Consider the following 18513-nt stretch of genomic DNA (forward strand, 5'->3'; position numbering starts at 1 on the left):
AGCATCTCACAATCTTTATTCTTCTCACAGCATTCCCCCGGGGATGGATAAATACTATTACCCCCATTTTACAGGTGGGAAGCTTAGGCACAGAGAGACGAAGTGACTTGCCCAAGGTCATACAGGAAGTTTGTGCCAGAGCAAGAAACTAAAGCTGGATCTCCCAAGGCCCAGGCTAGCACCCTAACCACTGGACCATCCTTCTTCTCAGCCCCACCCCCTGCAAGTTACACTGCAGCAATCTCTTCAACATTTGACACGCACCTTCCTCCATTCTTAGAGGGAAAAAAAGGAACGCTACTTTCTCTGACTGGAGCCTATTGAAATAAAAACTAGATGTTATTTTATGTGGGTTTCACACATCCTGTCTCCTCCTCTTTCTTGCTGTTAGATGCCAGTGCTGCTGGTGATCCCATTACACGTATGAGGGCAAAGCAGGGAAACATTATCACATATTTTTTTAGCAAAGGCAGATTAGATGATTTTAAGCTAACTTCAAAGCTACTGCAAACCTGACTAGAATTGTTTAGTGCTATTTGACAAGGTTCTTTTATTGTGCTGTTGACAAGAACCTAGCCAACTAAGGATGGCAAGGTTAAGGACTAATTGGGGATAGTCAACATACCTTAACAAAAATACTGCCCTACACACATGCACTCCCCTCGTCTCCCCACACGTATACACTCACAAAGGATTCATTTGTTTTACAATAGCACGTACAGATCCCAACTGAGATTGGGGCCTCACTGTGCAAGGCGCTGTACATAAATATAGCAAGAGATACACCTTGTCCCAAAGAGCTCACAAATAAAGATTGGGTGGGGAAACAGAGGCACAATCAGATGAAGTGTCCTACCCAAGATCACACGGAATAGCTGAGCCAGGGTTGGAAGCCAGGACTCCTACGTCCCAATCCAATGCCCGTGTGGTCTCTTACAAATTGTGATATTGTCAAAACATGAATAATCACCAACTAGCTGCTTCATAAGACACAGAGGGGAAGAGGGTGTCATCTTTTGTAGATTGTGAGCTCTTTGGAGCAGGGACACTCTTCCCACACATTTATACAGTATCTAGCATGTTGCAATCACGGCCAGAAACAAAAATAACCATCAAAGTCATAAGTGTATTAATGATCAGAAAGCTGGACTTCTTACGACACACCACAGGAGTGACTAGTCTAAGCAGGCAATGGGCTCCATTGAACCTATATACATTTATTTTGATCACTACAGGAGCAAAATTGACCTTAATTTATTTAAAATGTAGTGAAATAGCTCTGTGTCTGCTAAGGCAGTAGTTAAGAGATACTGGCTCTTGTATTTAAATGTCTATTATGATCCTTTTTAAGATCAAATAAATTCACACTCCTTCTCAGCTACTTGGTCATTTCAAAATATTAAGGATACATAAATACAGCTTGTGAATTTAAAACAATTATCTTTACTTCCCCTGGAGTTCAGACAAAAGAGCAACACAAAAAAGTGTGCTATGTCATCTGTGCACTATGCCACTGAACTGTTGCCTCTGGCATTCCAACTCCTTGTCTCTTTTCACCGGATCTTTCTGACTTGCACAGCAGGCTCCCGAAAGTGATAATATTATGATTACTGTAGTGAAAGAGAATAGCTTCAATTTCTACTGTAAAGCACCAAATCCAAATGGAGGAAATCTAAACTGTTAATATTTATTCATAATACTGAGCTGCTTAGCATGCAAAGAAATACAAAGAACACATGTGTGAAAATCATTTCAACTGGAAACAAAATATTAAGCAAAAACCAAAGCAAACCTGGCTGTGAAAAGAACAATACCTCTGCAGGAATGATCTATCTTCTTGTATTTAAAGTATCCACTCTTGCACTGACAGACTGCAATGCCATCCTGGTCGGTGCATTCCGAAGTTTCTCTGTCGCATTCAGGGTCCTTCTGTTTACACAAACCGCCAACTACCATAAAGACATCACCAGTATCAGCACATGTCCTTGTAAATACACTGTTATGCACATTGATCATCAACAGATATTAGAGATGGAAAAGACCTACTGAGTCATCAGGTCTATCTCCTACCAACCAACACAGCATTGTTCCTTGCAATATATTCTTGAGTGCTTTGTCCAATCTAGTAATCCCTTGAAAGAATTCAGTAGTCTTACAGTTCTCTCCATTACAAAGTTGTACATGATATTCAGTCTAAATGTGTATGAAATCTTCAGTTAAAAAAAGAACTGTTTCCGGTCTAGATGATTTCTTTCAGAGTAAGGGACACAAATATTAAATCCCTGTTAGAGAGAAACAGAGTATCCTTCACTCTGTAAAGCTCTTCCAGTGTAAATGCCCTCACATCTTTGCCCTCTAGCAGACAGACAGACCTCTGACATGTAAAGATGTATTATATATTAAGGAGAACCACAGCAGCATACTCCATAAACACTGTTATAATTTCAGCCAAAATGGAGTTTCCCCACACTTCTGGTACAAACAAACCAAACTAGGAGAATAGAGAAAGAGAGGGGTATGGCCCACTGCTCTTAGCATAGAACCAGGAGCTAGAAACTCATGAATTCTAATCCTAGCTCTAATCTTGAGTCTATGGGTATGTCTACACTGCAATTAAAAACGCGTGGCTGTCCCGGGCCAGATGACTTGGGCTCCTCGGCTCAGGCTAAGGGGCTGGTTAGTTGCGGTGTAGACGTTGGGGCTCAGGCTGAAGCCTGGGCTCTAGGACCCTGCGAGATTGGAGGGTCCCAGAGCTTGGGCTGCAGAACCGAGCCCGAACAACTACACCACAGGTTTCAGAATTAAACAGCCCCTTAGCCCGAGCTTGGCGAGCCCGAGTCAGCTGGCACGGGTCAGCCATAGTTGTCTAACTGCAATGTAGACATACTCTATGTGGCCTTGGGCAAATTACTTAACCTTGCCTCGTTTCCATTCTCTTTAATACAGCAACACAGGAAAATGAGCAATTAATGTTTGTGAAGTACTTTGAAGACGAGAAGGGCTATATAAGTACAAGGTATTAGTGAGTGAATTCTGCAGTACAAGAATGCGCTCCCCAAGACCAGTTCTCTGCGCCTTTACAGATTCTGAACCAGGCTGTGCAACATATTTGATTGCAGAACAAGGAAACCCCAATAACCATCTGATCACTGTAATAGACCCAAATCCTCTCCACAGGATTAAGCAGCATGAAAATGGATCCCGTCATCTTAATGCTGAGTCACAGAAATGTAGTTGGCCAGAATAAAAGAATTAAAAGAAATGGAGTTACTTACTGCCTCTAAAGATTCATAACTGAACTACAGGCCTGATCCAGTGCCCTCTGCAGTCTGCAGAAAGGCTTCCATTAGCTTTGCTGGGCTTTGATTCAGGCCTGACTGAGGAGAGCTGGGTCAAGTTGGGTGAACTTGGATAACAATAAATCATTGCTACAACTTCTATGACATTATGTCTCCCAACTGGAGCTCACAACTCTTTACTGTCCCAGCTCTTCTCGATTCCCTTCGCTTCTGAATTTGTCAGCTTGATTTTTAATACTTCTGTAACAGAAGAATTTGTGCTGTCGACAATTCTGTTTATCTTTAATGGGAAGTTAGACACTAACCCTCCCAAAATGAAAGTGCGGAAGAGGCCACCCGCTGGACTTGGTCTCAGCTGGCTTATCAAATCTAATGCCACCACTTTCATTGGGCTGGCGGCAGGAATTAGCAGGTGAAGAGCTTTGGCATGTGTTATGCAGGAGGTCAGATTAGATAAGCAAAATAGCCCCTGAGAAAAGGAGTGAAAAACTCCCAACTTTCTCATTTTTATGTTTATTTAGCTTAAATGGCCAGACCAATTTTTCTTTAAATTGTTTTAAATGTTGTTTTTCTTTCAGAAAAATGGCTAAATGTTGCCAACTTTCATCCTCAAAGCAAAACATCTACAGCTATGTCACAAAGCTCTGGGTGTAGATTTTTTTAATGGCAACCTGTCTCTCAAATGTCCCTCGTTTCATGGGATAACACTCATTTTAGTCTGAAGGCTACCTGTGTTGCACACAAATTTGGGGTCCCCTCACTTGGACTGTAACATCAGGAATACAGTCTCATGAAACGGAGGCTACGGAAACCTATGTCCGTGGAAGGAAGGAATCCAACAGCATTTTAAAGTTTCCTGCACGAATCATGTTTTGGTTCTTAGTCACACACTGCATCCCATGTTTGGTCCTTGGCAGGTGGAGGGGTCTGTATAGAAATGTTACTTTGCCTCGAACCATTTTAATACCGTTCATTTTCACCAGTGGAATCTGGCACCAAGAAAAACCCAACCCCCAGCAGGTACAGATTAACTATAGCAGCCAAGAAACGCTATAATCAAATTGACTGGAAAGGCTTGTCTCACTATAAACCTCACTTGCTGTCACCCTCCCCTTTTTTAGCAGCACTAAGCCCTGCACTCAAATCATTTTGATAGGTTCAAACCATGTGGTTAGAATAAGTCTTGTATTTTTTTTTATCTGGATGGGATTCAATGCCGTACCCCAGAGATGAAAGGACCATTCACAATGACTGTAATTCTGTGCTGTGTAATGTCTTTCACCCATGTAATGTTTTCACAAAGAGACAGATTTCTCACACATGTGAGTAAGATAAAGCTTGAAATCTGCAGTCTCTTTTTACGCTGCAGAGGCTTTAAGATGACTTCCATTTAAATGAGATAAATATTCGAAAGGGACTTTTTAGAGGGCCACAGTCACTTTAAGAACAAACGAACAAATAAAAGGCTGATTGCTTTCCACTTTCATTATGATCAATCCGGATGTTATTTACCTCTGTGGAGCAGCGTAAGGTTGGAGATGAACTGGCAGGTTTCAGCAGGAGTTTTGCAAGCACTGATGTAGCTTTGTACACTTCTACAAATGTCAAGGAGCGTCACGTTAGATGTTAAAGAAAAGGTGGTTTGGACTGAAACTCGGACAGAACTGGACTCCCTGCCAAAAAAAAACTATGCATCACTGTTTTGCATTTTATTTCATTGTTAATATGTCCTCAGCAGATTGCTATTATTAATATCAGTAACACATAGCATGTATAAAACACTTGATGTATATTGAAAAGACTGTCAAACTTTAGCTAAGTCCCCATAACAACCCTCTCTTATATTACCCCCACTTTACAGACAGGGCAAACATATACATTTTTATTTTATATGGAGATATACCTATCTCATAGAACTGGAAGAGACCCCAAAAGGTCATCAAGTCCAGCCCCCTGCCTTCCCTAGCAGAACCAAGCACTGATTTTGCCCCAGATTCCTAAGTGGACCCCTTAAGGATTGAACTCACAACCCTGGGTTTAGTAGGCTAATGCTCAAACCACTAAGCTAGAGCCAATTCTGTCCACAGTGGGATACAAGTAATTCACAATGAAGCCAGTGAGAGGAGCTTCTCGTATTTTTCAGGGGCAAAGTTAGGCTTAGGGATATTAATGATCTGATTTTGAAAACAGGTGTCATTGACTTCACTGGAAACTGGGGTTGGTCAGCACTTCTGAAAATCAGGCCATAAGTGACTTGCCTAAGGCCACAAAGCAAGTCATGGGCAGAGTACTAAGATGTTCCTTGCTCCCAGTTCCAGAGTGAGTCCTCTTAGGCCACACTGTGTCTATCTTATTATCAACTGCAAAGTTTGTATCCAGAGCTGAACTTCCCCAGAGTTTTAGTCTGTTCAGATCAAGGAGGTTGGTCCTCCCCAACATATACATCCCTAACACATACATTGTATTCCATTCCTTACCTTGCAGCTTTAACCACTGAGTTGTAATAGCCAGGTAACGTTGAAAGAGACATGTTCAGCTGAAGGAAAGAATGAATATTCTATTACTGTTTGGGAATTAAACAGGGATCTCTGACCTTCGCAACAGCCTCCTATTTCAATGAGACAGAGGGGCCTTTATATTGTCAACAAGGGAAGGATGAAGTCGCCATTGTGCAGCTTTGGACATTAGCAAAGTCCTATGGTTTGTAAAAATGGACATCTGTCCTGGGCCTGCTGTGCAGTGAGCACAAAGGGTGAGGACCAGCCAGCAAACAGTGAGGAAAGAGGCCTGCATAAGGCAGTATTCAGAACGACACACTTGGATGCTGCACATCATCAAAGGCGCCTCCCCCCGAATCCCACACTCAAGGAAAGAGTCTCAGGCTCAGTCATTTATTTTGATTTCTCCTAAGTCTGTTTAGTCAATATCACGGAGGCTGTAAGCCCATCTTCCTGCTGCTTTAGCTATGTCACCAGACACGCCGCCTTGCTTGGTAAACAGGTCCAGTGAACTGCTGTGACCAACGTCTGCTAAAAAGCTGATCTAACGTGTGCGAAGGTAAGAATGAAGACATGGTAGGCAAGAGAACTATCCCTGGTATGAATGATACACGTGGCCACCTCTCCACTATGAGCAAGGCGTTTGATTCTCCTGTTTGTCTACACAAACTCGCACTCGCTTGTACTGAGCTACGCAAGTTTCAATAACCGTGTAGCCACGGTAGCTGCCGTGGAGGCACGGCTTAGTTGTGCCAAGTATAAACCTGCCTGAAACTGGTGGGTACGTACGTGGCACAGCTACGCCGTGCGGCCACTGCCAGCGCTACCACGGCTACCCTGCTATCGATACTCGTGCTAGCTCGCTGTGAGTAGTGGAGTACGTGTACGCCAGCAGGGGAATCCCAACCCTAGCTTGTAGAGTACTCCGAGCCACAGTTATCGTTTCCAAGCAACTTCAGCACCAGGTTGGTATTTATGAGACTTGTTGCTGAAACTGGGGGAATCCAGGATGATTGGTCCTGAGTTTGCCTCTGAACCTGCAATAAAGATCTTTATATCCCCTACACTGGAAACTGCAGTACAACAACAAACCACTAGGGGGAGGGTACTCAATACAAGCCTATAGGCAGCCCCAGCCTAGTCAGAATGAGCTTTGCCTTAGTCTAACTCACTCAGCCTCCTTGAAGCAGGGTCTCTCCATTGAGGTATTGATGGGATGGGGGATGAAATAAGATTCAAAAAATGTGCAGATCTTTTAATATAATTATCAGCCTAATCATCCATCCTTATTTCCTGCCTGGTCAAGCCATCTCTCCGCCAAGGGGGAAAAAAAGCAGCTAATGATTCAAGTTCCACATCTAAAGAAGCCCATCCACTGGCATGAAGGAAGAGCTGAGGTGATTCTTTCTTGTCCCATATCTCACTGGTGAAGCCTGGCTCTCCAGGGGGGTAATCAACAGTGGTTTCTGCCTTCCCAGAGATGGGCATCTTAGACTGGAATAGCATGAACACCAGCCAGTATTATTTGGCTATATGCAGTTTGTCTAATGTGTACTCTTCTGCAAACGCAGCATTCTTATGATTTATTTGTATTGTGGTAGCAACCAGGAGCTCCAGTTGTAGACTAGGACCCCACTGAGCTAGGTGCTGTACAAACAGAACAAAAAAAACCCCAAATAAATAAAAAAATTAAAAAACAAACAAAAAAAATTAATGGAGATATCCTATCTCCTAGAACTGGAAAGGACCTTGAATCCAGCCCCCTGCCTTCACTAGCAGGACCAAGTACTGATTTTGCCCCAGATCCCTAAGTGGCCCCCTCAAGGATTGAACTCACAATGCTGGGGTTAGCAGACCAATGCTCAAACCACTGAGCTATCCCTCCCCCCAAGACAAGTCTTGCCCCAAAGAGCCGATTCATTTTTTTCTTCCCACACAAACACAAAGTCTGTTACAAAGCACTGGAATAACAGACTCATAGAACTGGCAGGGACCTCGAGAGGTCTTCTAGTCCAGTCCCCTGACTCATGGCAGGACTAAGTGTTATTTAGGCCATCCCTGACAGGTGTTTGTCTAACCTGTTGTTAAAAATTTCCAGTGATGGAGATTCCACAACCTCCCCAGGCAATTTATTCCAGTGCTTAACCACCCTCACAGTTAGGAAGATTTACTTGAAGACTGTTATGCCCCCTCTCAGTCTTCTTTCCTCCAGACTAAACAAACCCTTTTTTTCAATCTTCCCTCATAGGTCATGTTTTCTAGACCTTTCATCATTTTTGTTGCTCTTCTCTGGACTTTCTCCAATTTGTCCAAAGCTTTCCTGAAACGTGGCATGCAGAACTGAACACAATAGTCCAGCTGAAGCCCAATCAGTGCAAAGTAGAGCAGAAGAATTACTTCTTGTGTCTTGCTTACAACATATTTTACAGTCTTTGAGGAAAAGCCCTTAGTGTCTGACATGGTCATGACATAGTAAATGAGAAATGCCTGAACCATAAAATTTAATTGGTACAAAGACAAACCCATGATTTAGAGTCTCTGTATCTTGTGCTTTGTTGCACAGATCATGACGATGCTGGATGAAATTTACACGTAGCAGCATTTGTTAATGTTTTAGAGCAGTGGTCTCCAAAGTGGGGTGCGCGCACCCAAGGGGGTGCGCAAGAGGATCCTTTGGGGTGCGCGGCTGGAAGAGTGCTGCCGGAGTAGCGCCACTTTTTTCCCCCCCTCCCTCGGCAGTTTGGCCGAGAGTCCGAGCGGTTTTTTTTTTTTTGCTTCGGCCGGGGGTGCATGCTCAAAAATTTTTTACTGATGGGGTGCGCAATCAAAAAAGTTTGGAAACCACTGTTCTAGAGAGGACACTTACCATTGTTATTATTTCATCTTCAATTCGAGGGAGTTCAGAATACTTCCCATGAGTAGTGTTCAGTTTCAGTGCAACTTGATCAACAAATGTTCTTACTAAAATTAAAAACAAAGCCTGTTAGCTACAATGCATGCAATGCATACAATGCAATACAAAGCTTTGATACCCCACGCTGCGATCTTATCATGTCCCATGAGCTAGACAGGGGTTAGCCTGGTTGAAAACTGCAAGGGCTATAGCAATGGAAAACCTATGAATGAGTTTACCACTAAAAAGCACAGATCCCACGGGATTCTTCACAAGAGATTGTGAGTCAGCCCCCATGTCCTAGCTAAATTCCAGCTCAGATAGTTATAGGTAATCTAACTGAATACTCCTGTAGCTTAAATTGAAGAGAGAGCTGTTCTTTTTCATTTCCTGTCCTAACCTGATGTGCAGTGGTACTACTTGCTGTTAATCAGTCTGCATTCCGCCAGAGAGGTAACTATGTTTTGCTGGGTGCAATAATTTTTGTACTATATACAATATAATCTCTCTGTCTCTATAGGGACATTTATATGGTTGTTCTGAAGGTCTTGATAGACCAAGATTATCTGCCTTTCCCCCCTCCACCAAGTCTCTTTTTATACTGTATATATTTTACTCATTCCATTTCTAATCTTCCGTTCTTTGCATCGCGTATCTTGATCTTGCTGGAGGTTTTTTTTTTTAATTTTTTCCAAATCCTTCCTATGTTGTGGTGCCCAAAATTGCATACAGCTGTTGAGGTGAAGTTGCTGTAGGCTCAGAAAGAGCAGCACACCACACAACCTGCCATGGCCCAAATATGGAGTGCAATGGGTGACAGAGACTCCAAAGGAGGGACACAAAAACACTGTTAATGCGGGAAACTTTAAATATTGTGGGATTCATTCCTCCAGTGTAAATAACTCTTTCTGTAACCCCAGTTACAAGAGTCTTTATTTCTGATTTGAATAACTTCAGTGTGGCCAACTCTCATGATTTTCTGGTATGTTTCGCCATATTTGGTGGTTTTCTTAAAGCCTCAGCTACTGGAGGCATGTGATTAGGTGAGAACCTCAACTTTTTTTTTTTTTTTTAGTAATTTTTTAGCCCTCGTCAGTGTAGAGAAAAGCTTGAAAATGTGACCAGGTGTAAAGTTGTGATGGGGTCCACAGGCCCCACACTGAAGCTTGCTGGGAGTGGAGCAATATTGAGCTAAGGGATGGGCCCTGCCTACATGCACAGCATGTTCCCACAGCAGATACACTGGTAGCTCAGGGAAGTGGGGAGGGAGCTGCAAGCTCCCCCAAGGAAGCAAGACTGAAGCTGAGAGCTGTGTCAGGAGTGGCCACAGCTTTGTGAAGGCTGCTCTAGAAGCAGGTATTTTGACCTCCCCCCGCCCCCCACTTTTGGGGAGCTGAAAGCCCTAAAAGAGATTTGCTTCAACAGGACACTAAGAGACTGAAGAGTGTCTCTTAAGCCAGCGACCATGTTCCAACTGGAATAGCTCCAGACTGGTAGGAAGTGACCCAGGGGAAAATATAATTTGGGGTAGCTCAATACTGGGCCAAATGCTTTGATAAACCCCTAGGGTACTGGGTCAAGACCCAGTGGAACGGGTGGGCCCAGATCCCCCTACCATGCCCACTCCCCCAGTCCTCTGTAGTGCTAGAACCTCTGAGAAAGCAATCTGAGTACACACAAGTGATTGAGGCTGCAGCCAGGGCCCCTCTGGGTTGACTAGGCTGGCAGAAACCATAATACCACGACCTGACCACTAGGACAACTGGTCATCGGACCATCCTGCTACAAACCTCAAGACTCAAAAACTAGAAGGCAAATAAAAATCATTCAAAATCTATTTGTTTTTTTTTAAATCTTATGATTTTTAAACTAATGTCTTGATTTTGGGGGCGCCTGACTCATGAGTTTTGAAGGCTTGGGGTTGGCAATATTTAATTTTCAACAATACGAGAGAAGAGATGTCAAATTTGTGTGGGATTTAAGTAACTTTGGGACTGAAATGCATGATGCCCTTTGAGATGAGGTACAGTTTAGAGTTAAAAGCACTCTTGCCTACCTAGATTTATATAAGCCTGGGGGCAGAAACTAATAACCCAAGTTGGAATTTGGTCAGAATAGCAGAATAGATTCTATCCCTAAATCTTCTATTAAATGTCATGAGATTGTCAGTGAAAATGGGAGATCACAGCTTCAGCTTTATATCTCATCCAAAAGACAAATACAGTTGCTGATAACATTAGAAAGCCTCCAATCCTTTCATGCCTTCAGGCTACACACAGAGGCCAGGTGCTCCTCTCACAGCAAGTTTTGTACCAGAGAAACCTCATTGACTTCTCTGGCTCCTGATTTACACTGTCATAATAAAAGGAGAATTAGATTCACGGTGTTTATATAATCTGCCCTTTTCTTAGTGTAAAATAAATCAAATCATTTGCTATCCTAGCAGTCCATCTTAAAAATGCCCTTCATTAATACCTCAGACATGATTCAATAGCACTTTTTCACATTTGTAATTCTTTCAGATCGTGGCTCACAGTAAAGTCTTGTAAAACAAAGTCACTTCTACAATGGGTCATGAGAAAAGCCTGAAATTCGGAGTCATCTTGCATATAGAGGTGATGGAACTTGGGTATTGAATAATTGTGCTATATGCTAAACGAAAGCTACAAAATAAGGCCTTGTTCCTACAAAGACTTACACAGTTGCTTAACTTTATGTACATGATTAGTCCAACTAAAGTCAAGTTACACAATGGCCCTACTAACATGTGCCTAAGTTTTTGTAGGAGTGGGATCTAAGTATTTTGTGGAAATCTTTTGGATTGTTAGAATTCATTAAAAAAATCTGGATTTTCTGTCCTTAAAATACAAATAAACCTGTAACCATTATTTGAAACATGCTGTTTCTATAGCTTTACAAAAGTGGAGGAAATCTTTAAATATTACTAAATCCCCAGGACATTTCACCACAAAATACAGTAGACTACATATCGGTATAGACAATAAAAGGCAATTATGCTAATGGAAACCAACCATCGGTAGCTGAATTTTAAAGGAAAGGATTTGTCTGATCCCTGGTTTTATTTCTGTCTTAGATTTTTATTTTTAACCGTGTATTTCTTTCTTTTCTTTCTTTTTTTTTTTTTTTGCAGTGCAATTCTCTTACCTAAATTGCATTTTCCTTTTTCTAGCCGGTATCCAAGAGGACATTTGCAGACATAGGAGCCCTGAGTATTATTACATGTGGCCAAATCTGGGCATGGATTAGAAAGACATTCATCCACATCTGAAACAAGGGAGAAAACAACAGCCAGTAGAATCACAGAATTACAAGGAATCCTTGGCAGTAGAACTAGAAGACCCTCTGTGTATTGCTGTATGACTCACTGCATCGTTACCACTTATTATTTATCCTGTTCTTGATTATCCTACTGGAGTTGAGTGAATAAATGCAAACAGCTTTCCCATTCTCGTTCAGTAGTTTTACTGACTTTGCTTCAGCCCCTGTGAATAATAATGCCTAGCTCTTATCAATCACTTTTTATCAGTAGATCTCAAAGTGAAGGTGAAGGAACTTGCCCAAGGTCACTCAACAGGCTAGTGGCAGAACCCGAAACAGAACCCAGGTCTTCTGAGTTCCACACTGGTACTCTAGCCACTAGGATCATGGCCTATTTCTACAAACTGCTATCATTCAGGCAATGCAGATTGATTTATTTGATGGTGCTTGAATTGGGGAGGGATAGTTCAGTGGTTTGAGCATTGGCCTGCTAAACCCAGGGTTGTGAACTCAATCCTTGAGGGAGCCACTTAGGGATCTAGGGCAAAAATCTGTCTGGGAACTGGTCCTGCTTTGAGCCAGAGGTTAGACTAGATGATCTCCTGAGGTCCCTTCCAACCCAGATATTCTATGATAAGACAGAGGGGCCATTGGCTGCAATACTGTCCTTTACCTTCACTGCAGTCTTCTCCTTGCCAGGCTGGTGAACACTTGCACTGATATTTGCCCATAACACCATTAATAACACATTTTCCATCATGCAGACAAGGGTTTGTGGTGCAGACATTGACTGTGAAATAAGACATTTGGGGGATTAATTCCTGGCTTGACTAGCATGACTGTAGTTTTGTCTATTTTCCGGTGCTTGGCATGCCGTTAGGGTTACCATATTTAAAAAATAAAATAAGAGGACACTCCACGGGGCCCTGGCCCCATCCCTTTCCCACCCCGGCTCCACCCCTTCCACGCCCAACTCCGCCCCTTTTCCAAAGTCCCCGCCCTAACTCCGCCCCCTCCCCTGAGCGCCCTGAATTCCCCCTCCTCCCTCCCAGCCATGCGAAATGGGCTGCCCGAGCGCTACCAGCTTCACGGAGCCTGGGAGGGGAAGCGCCCAGCCGGGGGCGCAGGGTCTGGAGGCTGCCCAGCAAACCGTGAAGCCGGTAGCGCTCGGGCTTCGGGCAGCCCCCATGTCTCCGGACCCTGCGCCCCCGGCCGGGCACTTCCCCTCCCAGGCTCCAACGGCTGCTGTGCTCCCTGAACTCCTGGGCTCTGTAAGCGCCGAGATGCCTGAGCGCTACCGGCTTCGGGCAGCCCCCATGCCGGAGCCCGGGAGGGGAAGTGCCAGGCCGGGGGTGCAGGGTCCAGAGGCATGGGGGCTGCCCGAAGCCAGTAGCGCTCGGGCAGCTCGGCTCTTACAGAGCCCAGGAGTCAGGGAGCACAGCAGCCCCCGGCGCCCGCTCTAAGGTAAGCCAGGGAGTATTTTTCTCGGACATGTTCGGCTTATTGGAAACTCCCCCCGGACGGGGGTTTGATTACCAAAAAGCTGGACATGTCCGGGAAAAACCGGACGTATGGTAACCCTACATGCCGTACAACTGAACATTCAAATCCTTATGGGAAAAAGCATTGGATTCTCACCCCTTTTAAAAAGAACACCCCCTTTTCTGCCATGTCTGGAAATGCTCTTCATGACGCATGTGTTATTCTCATTAGCAGGAATATAAATTATGCACATGTCCAAGTGCAGAACGTAGCCAGAGGGGTTGGCTTGTTTGTTGATTACATTGGATTACAAGACAAATTAGGTGGCACATGTCACTCAGATTTGTTTTGTGGTTATTACTGCGCAGTGTAATTCACAAAGGCTGGAAGGATGGTTTTATGGTTAAAATACAGAATTCAGGAACTCCCGTGTGCTGTTGCTGGCACTGCTGCAAACTTACTGTGTGGCCTCAGACAGGTCACGGAGGCCAAACATTTCAAAAATGGCCACTGATTTTCGGTATCCAGCCTGAGACAAACTGATTTTTCAGAGTTGCTGGGCGCTTACCCTGGTGACTTCACCTGACCAGAGTTATGGGTGTTCAGCACCTCTGAAAAGCAGGGCTAAGGGGTCTCAAATAGGGCACCCAAAAATTAAGTAGCCAAAAGGTACTTCTCTGTATTTCAGTTTTCCTGTTGTAATATGGGGAGGAAACTGATTACCAAAAACAGTGGGGGGGGGAGGGGAAGGAAGGGTGTGTGGAATTGCATGGACGCTTTTAAGTCTTTATACCTTATTTTTTTAAATATGAATTTGTCAACATTTTGAAACATGGTGGGGGGAAGAAATTGTGAAAACACGGAAATTCTCTCTCTTTTTTTTTTTTAATATCAAGATTTGGAATACTGTTAAAATCTTGAAATTCAAAAAATGTCAACCAGCTCTAACAGTGATGAGATACGCACGGGACTCCACCCCAAAACTCATATTCCTGTGTGTATTCTCACTGAAATCAATGGGATTGCTTGCATGAGGAAGGCAAGCAGAATTGGGCTATTAATTCCTTCACATTTCTAAAGCAGTTCGGAAGGCATTACAAAAATACAGAGCATTATTAAATCCACAGTACAAAGTGTTAAGTCCAGGTCACCAAAAGGATTTCCTCTTTACAGTAAACGTCAAAACCTGACTTTTAAAAAAATAATAAAGTAACAAAACACGAATCACTCAATAAAAAGAGGCTACATTAAATTAGATTCTCACGTAAAATGCATTAACCCATGTCACTATTCCCAATATACTTAAATACAATCTGCAATAAAAATATTCAGTCATAGAGTCCAGTCCTGTAAACACTTATTACTGGCTGTAATGCTTTCTATTTTATGTAGTCCTACTGATGTTAAAAGGATGACTGAAGTCAGTAAACACTACCCTGTGTAGCAAGTGTTTTCAGCTCCAGGGGCTTTAATTATGGATTATATTTCCATTCAGATAAAAACTGTACTGAATATATTTAATTGAGAAGATAAGGAGACTAGACTAACTGACGCCCTTGGGTTTTTGTTATATAAAGTCCTTCACGCACTCCTCCCAGTGTGCTGATGACCTAGCCACAGCTACCTTTCCTCAACCCCCTTAGTCCCTTAAGGATAAGTACATGAGTCACCATTCCAGTTCACTCCTAGAAAGAGTTTTCCCTTAGCCAAGTGTGAAGATGCCTGCTTCTGCCAAATTATGTATTCTTGTTTTATGAAGTGGAGTTTCTGCCAAAGTTTCTGCTTCTAATATCAATCTAGTTCCATGTTCTTAACACATAACTGGCTACGACAAAAGGCAAAACTGGAACTTGTGCTTAACGCTTTTCCCTACTTTTCTTCAAAATATAAAATGTAATAATGACTGTGGTAATAGATTCAGCAAGGATACAGAATGTGGCCTAGACTTTCGCTAACAAAAGAAGTGACAAATGCAAAATAATGCACATTGGAAAACATAACCCTAACTATACACACAAAACGATGGGGTCTAACGGAGCTGTTACCACTCAAGAAAGAGACGTGGAGTCACTGTGTGTAGTTCTCTGAAAATGTCTGTGCAGCAGCCAAAAAAGCTAACAGAAAGTTAGGAACCATTAGGAAAGGGATAGATAAGAAGACGGAAATGTCACTATATACATTCAGGGTACACCCACACCTCGAATACTGTGTGAAGTTCTGGTCGCCCCATCTCAAAAAAGATATATTAGAACTGGAAAAAGTACAGAGACGGGCAACAAAAATGATTAGGCGTATGGAACAGCTTCCGTCTGAGGAGAGATTACAAAGACTGGGAGTGTCCATCTTAGAAAAGAGACAACTGAGGTGGGGCTATAATAGAGGTTTATAAAATCATGAATGGTGTGGAGGAAGTGTTATTTATTCCTTCACATGACACAAGAACCAAGGCTCAGACGAAGAAATTAATAAGCAGCAAAGTTAAAACTAACGTAAGTCCTTGTTCACACAACACATAGTTAATTTGTGGAACTTGGTGCTAGGGGATGTTGTGAAGGCCAGAAGTATAACTGGGTTCAAAAAAGAACTCATGTAGGATAGGTCCATCAATGGCTATTAGCCAAGATGGTCAGGGACACAACCATGTGCTCAGGGTGTCTCTAAGCCTCAGACTGCCAGAAGCTGGTAGTGGATGACAGGGGATGGATCACTCAATAATTGCCCTGTTCTGTTCATTCCCTCTGAAGCATCTGGCACCAGCCACTGTCAGAAGACAGGATGCTGGGCTAGACAGATTATTGGTCTAACCCAGGACAGCCATTTTTTTGTTCTTATGACAGGCCCTTTTGAGGGAGATTATATATACAGAGAGAGAGAAAATGATCATAGGTTGTAATAACAGGACAAGCTCCAATGCAAATACTAATGCTGGCCAACTGTCTTTCCTCATTAACACGACATATATTTATATGTATCTATTTTTAATGAGAAATAAAGAAATTGTTAATTCTAAATGTACAAGGAGAGCTGGTCGACGGTTTTTGAATTTTAATTAACTTTTGGTAAAATTTCCACCAAAATTTTCTGCATTTTTCAACTGGGGAATGTATTAAACTCTCTCCTTTTGTTTCAAATGCTTAAAAATACCTAGAATTAAGACTAACTCATATCCTCAAAGGTTTTTATATAAGCTATGTCTGATGTTCTATTCTTTCTACATACCCAATGTTTCTGGGCAACCTTTTAGCTGTTTTACCTGTTGTATGAGAAGTAGTTACTAATGCCCTTGTGCGACTGAACAGAGCAACAGTAGTTGGTTTGGTAGCTGCTGCTGAAGTGGTGGAAAACCCTGCAGTGGTTTTGCTCGAGGAAGATGTTTTGGAAGGATGTGTAGCTGGGATATTTTCTTCGGTGATTTTAATGCTAGTTGCAGTGCTAGTTTCCATTGATTTTGTAGTTACTCCAGTTACGTAGGCCAGTGTCGTGGTAGCAGCAGTTTGAACTCTGCGAGTTTTCGTAGTAATAGAATGATCTGTAGTTGGCACAGAATGCTGTGGTCCAAAAGTCATGTCTGTTGACAGTGTAACTGTTTTCCCTGTTGTTAATTCCGCTGCAGGGAACACATCCCTTTGACTTGTCGTATTTGGCAAGATACTGGTCGATGCTTTTGCCATCTCAGTGTGTTGGGTATCCTTGCTCAGACTTGGAGCAGCTGTTGTCAGAAGCAAAGTTGTCTTTTCAAAATGGTCCCCACTGGAAGTGAAGGTTCCTCCTGCAGAGCTCGCTGTTACAAGTGCAGAAGCTGATGTGGATGAAGAGCGACTGCTGAGCTGTTCCATAGGTTCAGTCTGAAGAGGAAGTGGTCCTGTGGTTTTGAAACTAGTGCTCTCTTTCAACTGGTGTGGTCTGCTGTGATTGCTGTACTGTCTGGGTGTACTTCCAGAGAACACAGCAGTCGATGGCTCCATTGTGTCTGTCCCTCCTGATGTAACCATGGACCTGCTGGTTTGAAAACTGTCACCAGCGTGTGATGGTGAAGATGCTGAAGAAAATGAAGGTAATAAGGATGGTAATAAAGGAAATGATTCAACTGACGAGGAGGTGGATAAAGATGACGACAAAGATGGTGGTGGGAGTGACGATGATGGTATCACCGATGAAGAGGATGGTGGAGATGACTCTGATGATGCAAATGAATGAGGTGGCGATGGCGTTGATGAAAGCAAGTGATGTAATGATGACACCGAGGAAGAGGATGGAAATACTGATGAAGATAATGATGAGCTGCCAGTTGGCGACGATTCAGTGCCAGTGAAAAACAGAGTTGCATTTTGTACAATGACTGTAGAAGAGTAAGTTGGCATTTTGGAAGAATGTACAAGCAAAGGCTCTGTAGATGGAGCAATTAAATCCCCGTCAGTTGATGATACGTTACTTCCTCTGCTCTGAGCCATAAAAGATGAGGATTGTGCTAAATCTGAAGAGTTGGAAATTTCTGCATAAAAAGTGGAACTTTCTGATGATTCGGCAGAGGTGCTGTTATTTGATATAGACAGTAACGTCCTGTCTCCGCCTCTACTGAATGTGGTTTGAATGTACATGCTGTCAGTGCGAGAAACAGAGGTCCTTTTCTCAGTGTCGATGCTGCTAACTGGTTGATGGCTACTTGCAATGCCTGGAATAGAAGAAAAAAAAGTAACATGACAGTAATATATATCAAAATATTTTGGCATTTTACTGAAATTATATGTCTGATACATAAAATTTACTAGTCTGTGTATTGGTCCATCCAGTCCATCAGTTTGTAAGGATGTTATTTGCAAGTGAAAACTAGCTTGAGTGCAATGCTTTTGCAAATGTAACTATGTACTTATGACTATAATGGAATTTTTAACACCTTCTGAAATGTTAACCTCAAACTCTTGCAGCATTGAGTCCCACACAGGAACTGTATGTTCACCAATAAGTATTTTTATCTCTTTTCAATGTGTTGCCTTTTCACATATCAGAGGGGTAGCCATGTTAGTCTGAATCTGTAAAAAGCAACAGAGGGTCCTGTGGCACC

The 18513-nt window shown here is 42.8% G+C and overlaps 1 protein-coding gene across 6 annotated transcripts in view; it reads right to left on the bottom strand.

Annotated features, from left to right (window-relative positions):
- Positions 1-18513, bottom strand: part of HEG1 (heart development protein with EGF like domains 1) — an 82713-nt gene that overhangs the window by 15486 nt on the left and 48714 nt on the right. For all 6 annotated transcript variants that reach the window (XM_034785107.1, XM_034785110.1, XM_034785105.1 and 3 more), the window contains 7 exons: positions 16705-18123; positions 12643-12759; positions 11856-11975; positions 8664-8758; positions 5777-5835; positions 4812-4972; positions 1815-1949 (listed from right to left, as the gene is read on the bottom strand). In XM_034785107.1, coding sequence (XP_034640998.1) covers positions 1815-1949; positions 4812-4972; positions 5777-5835; positions 8664-8758; positions 11856-11975; positions 12643-12759; positions 16705-18123 — 2106 coding nt within the window. The remainder of the gene's footprint in view (positions 1-1814; positions 1950-4811; positions 4973-5776; positions 5836-8663; positions 8759-11855; positions 11976-12642; positions 12760-16704; positions 18124-18513) is intronic.

Source organism: Trachemys scripta, chromosome 11 (assembly GCF_013100865.1).
Source record: "Trachemys scripta elegans isolate TJP31775 chromosome 11, CAS_Tse_1.0, whole genome shotgun sequence".
Taxonomy (NCBI): Eukaryota; Metazoa; Chordata; order Testudines; family Emydidae; genus Trachemys; species Trachemys scripta.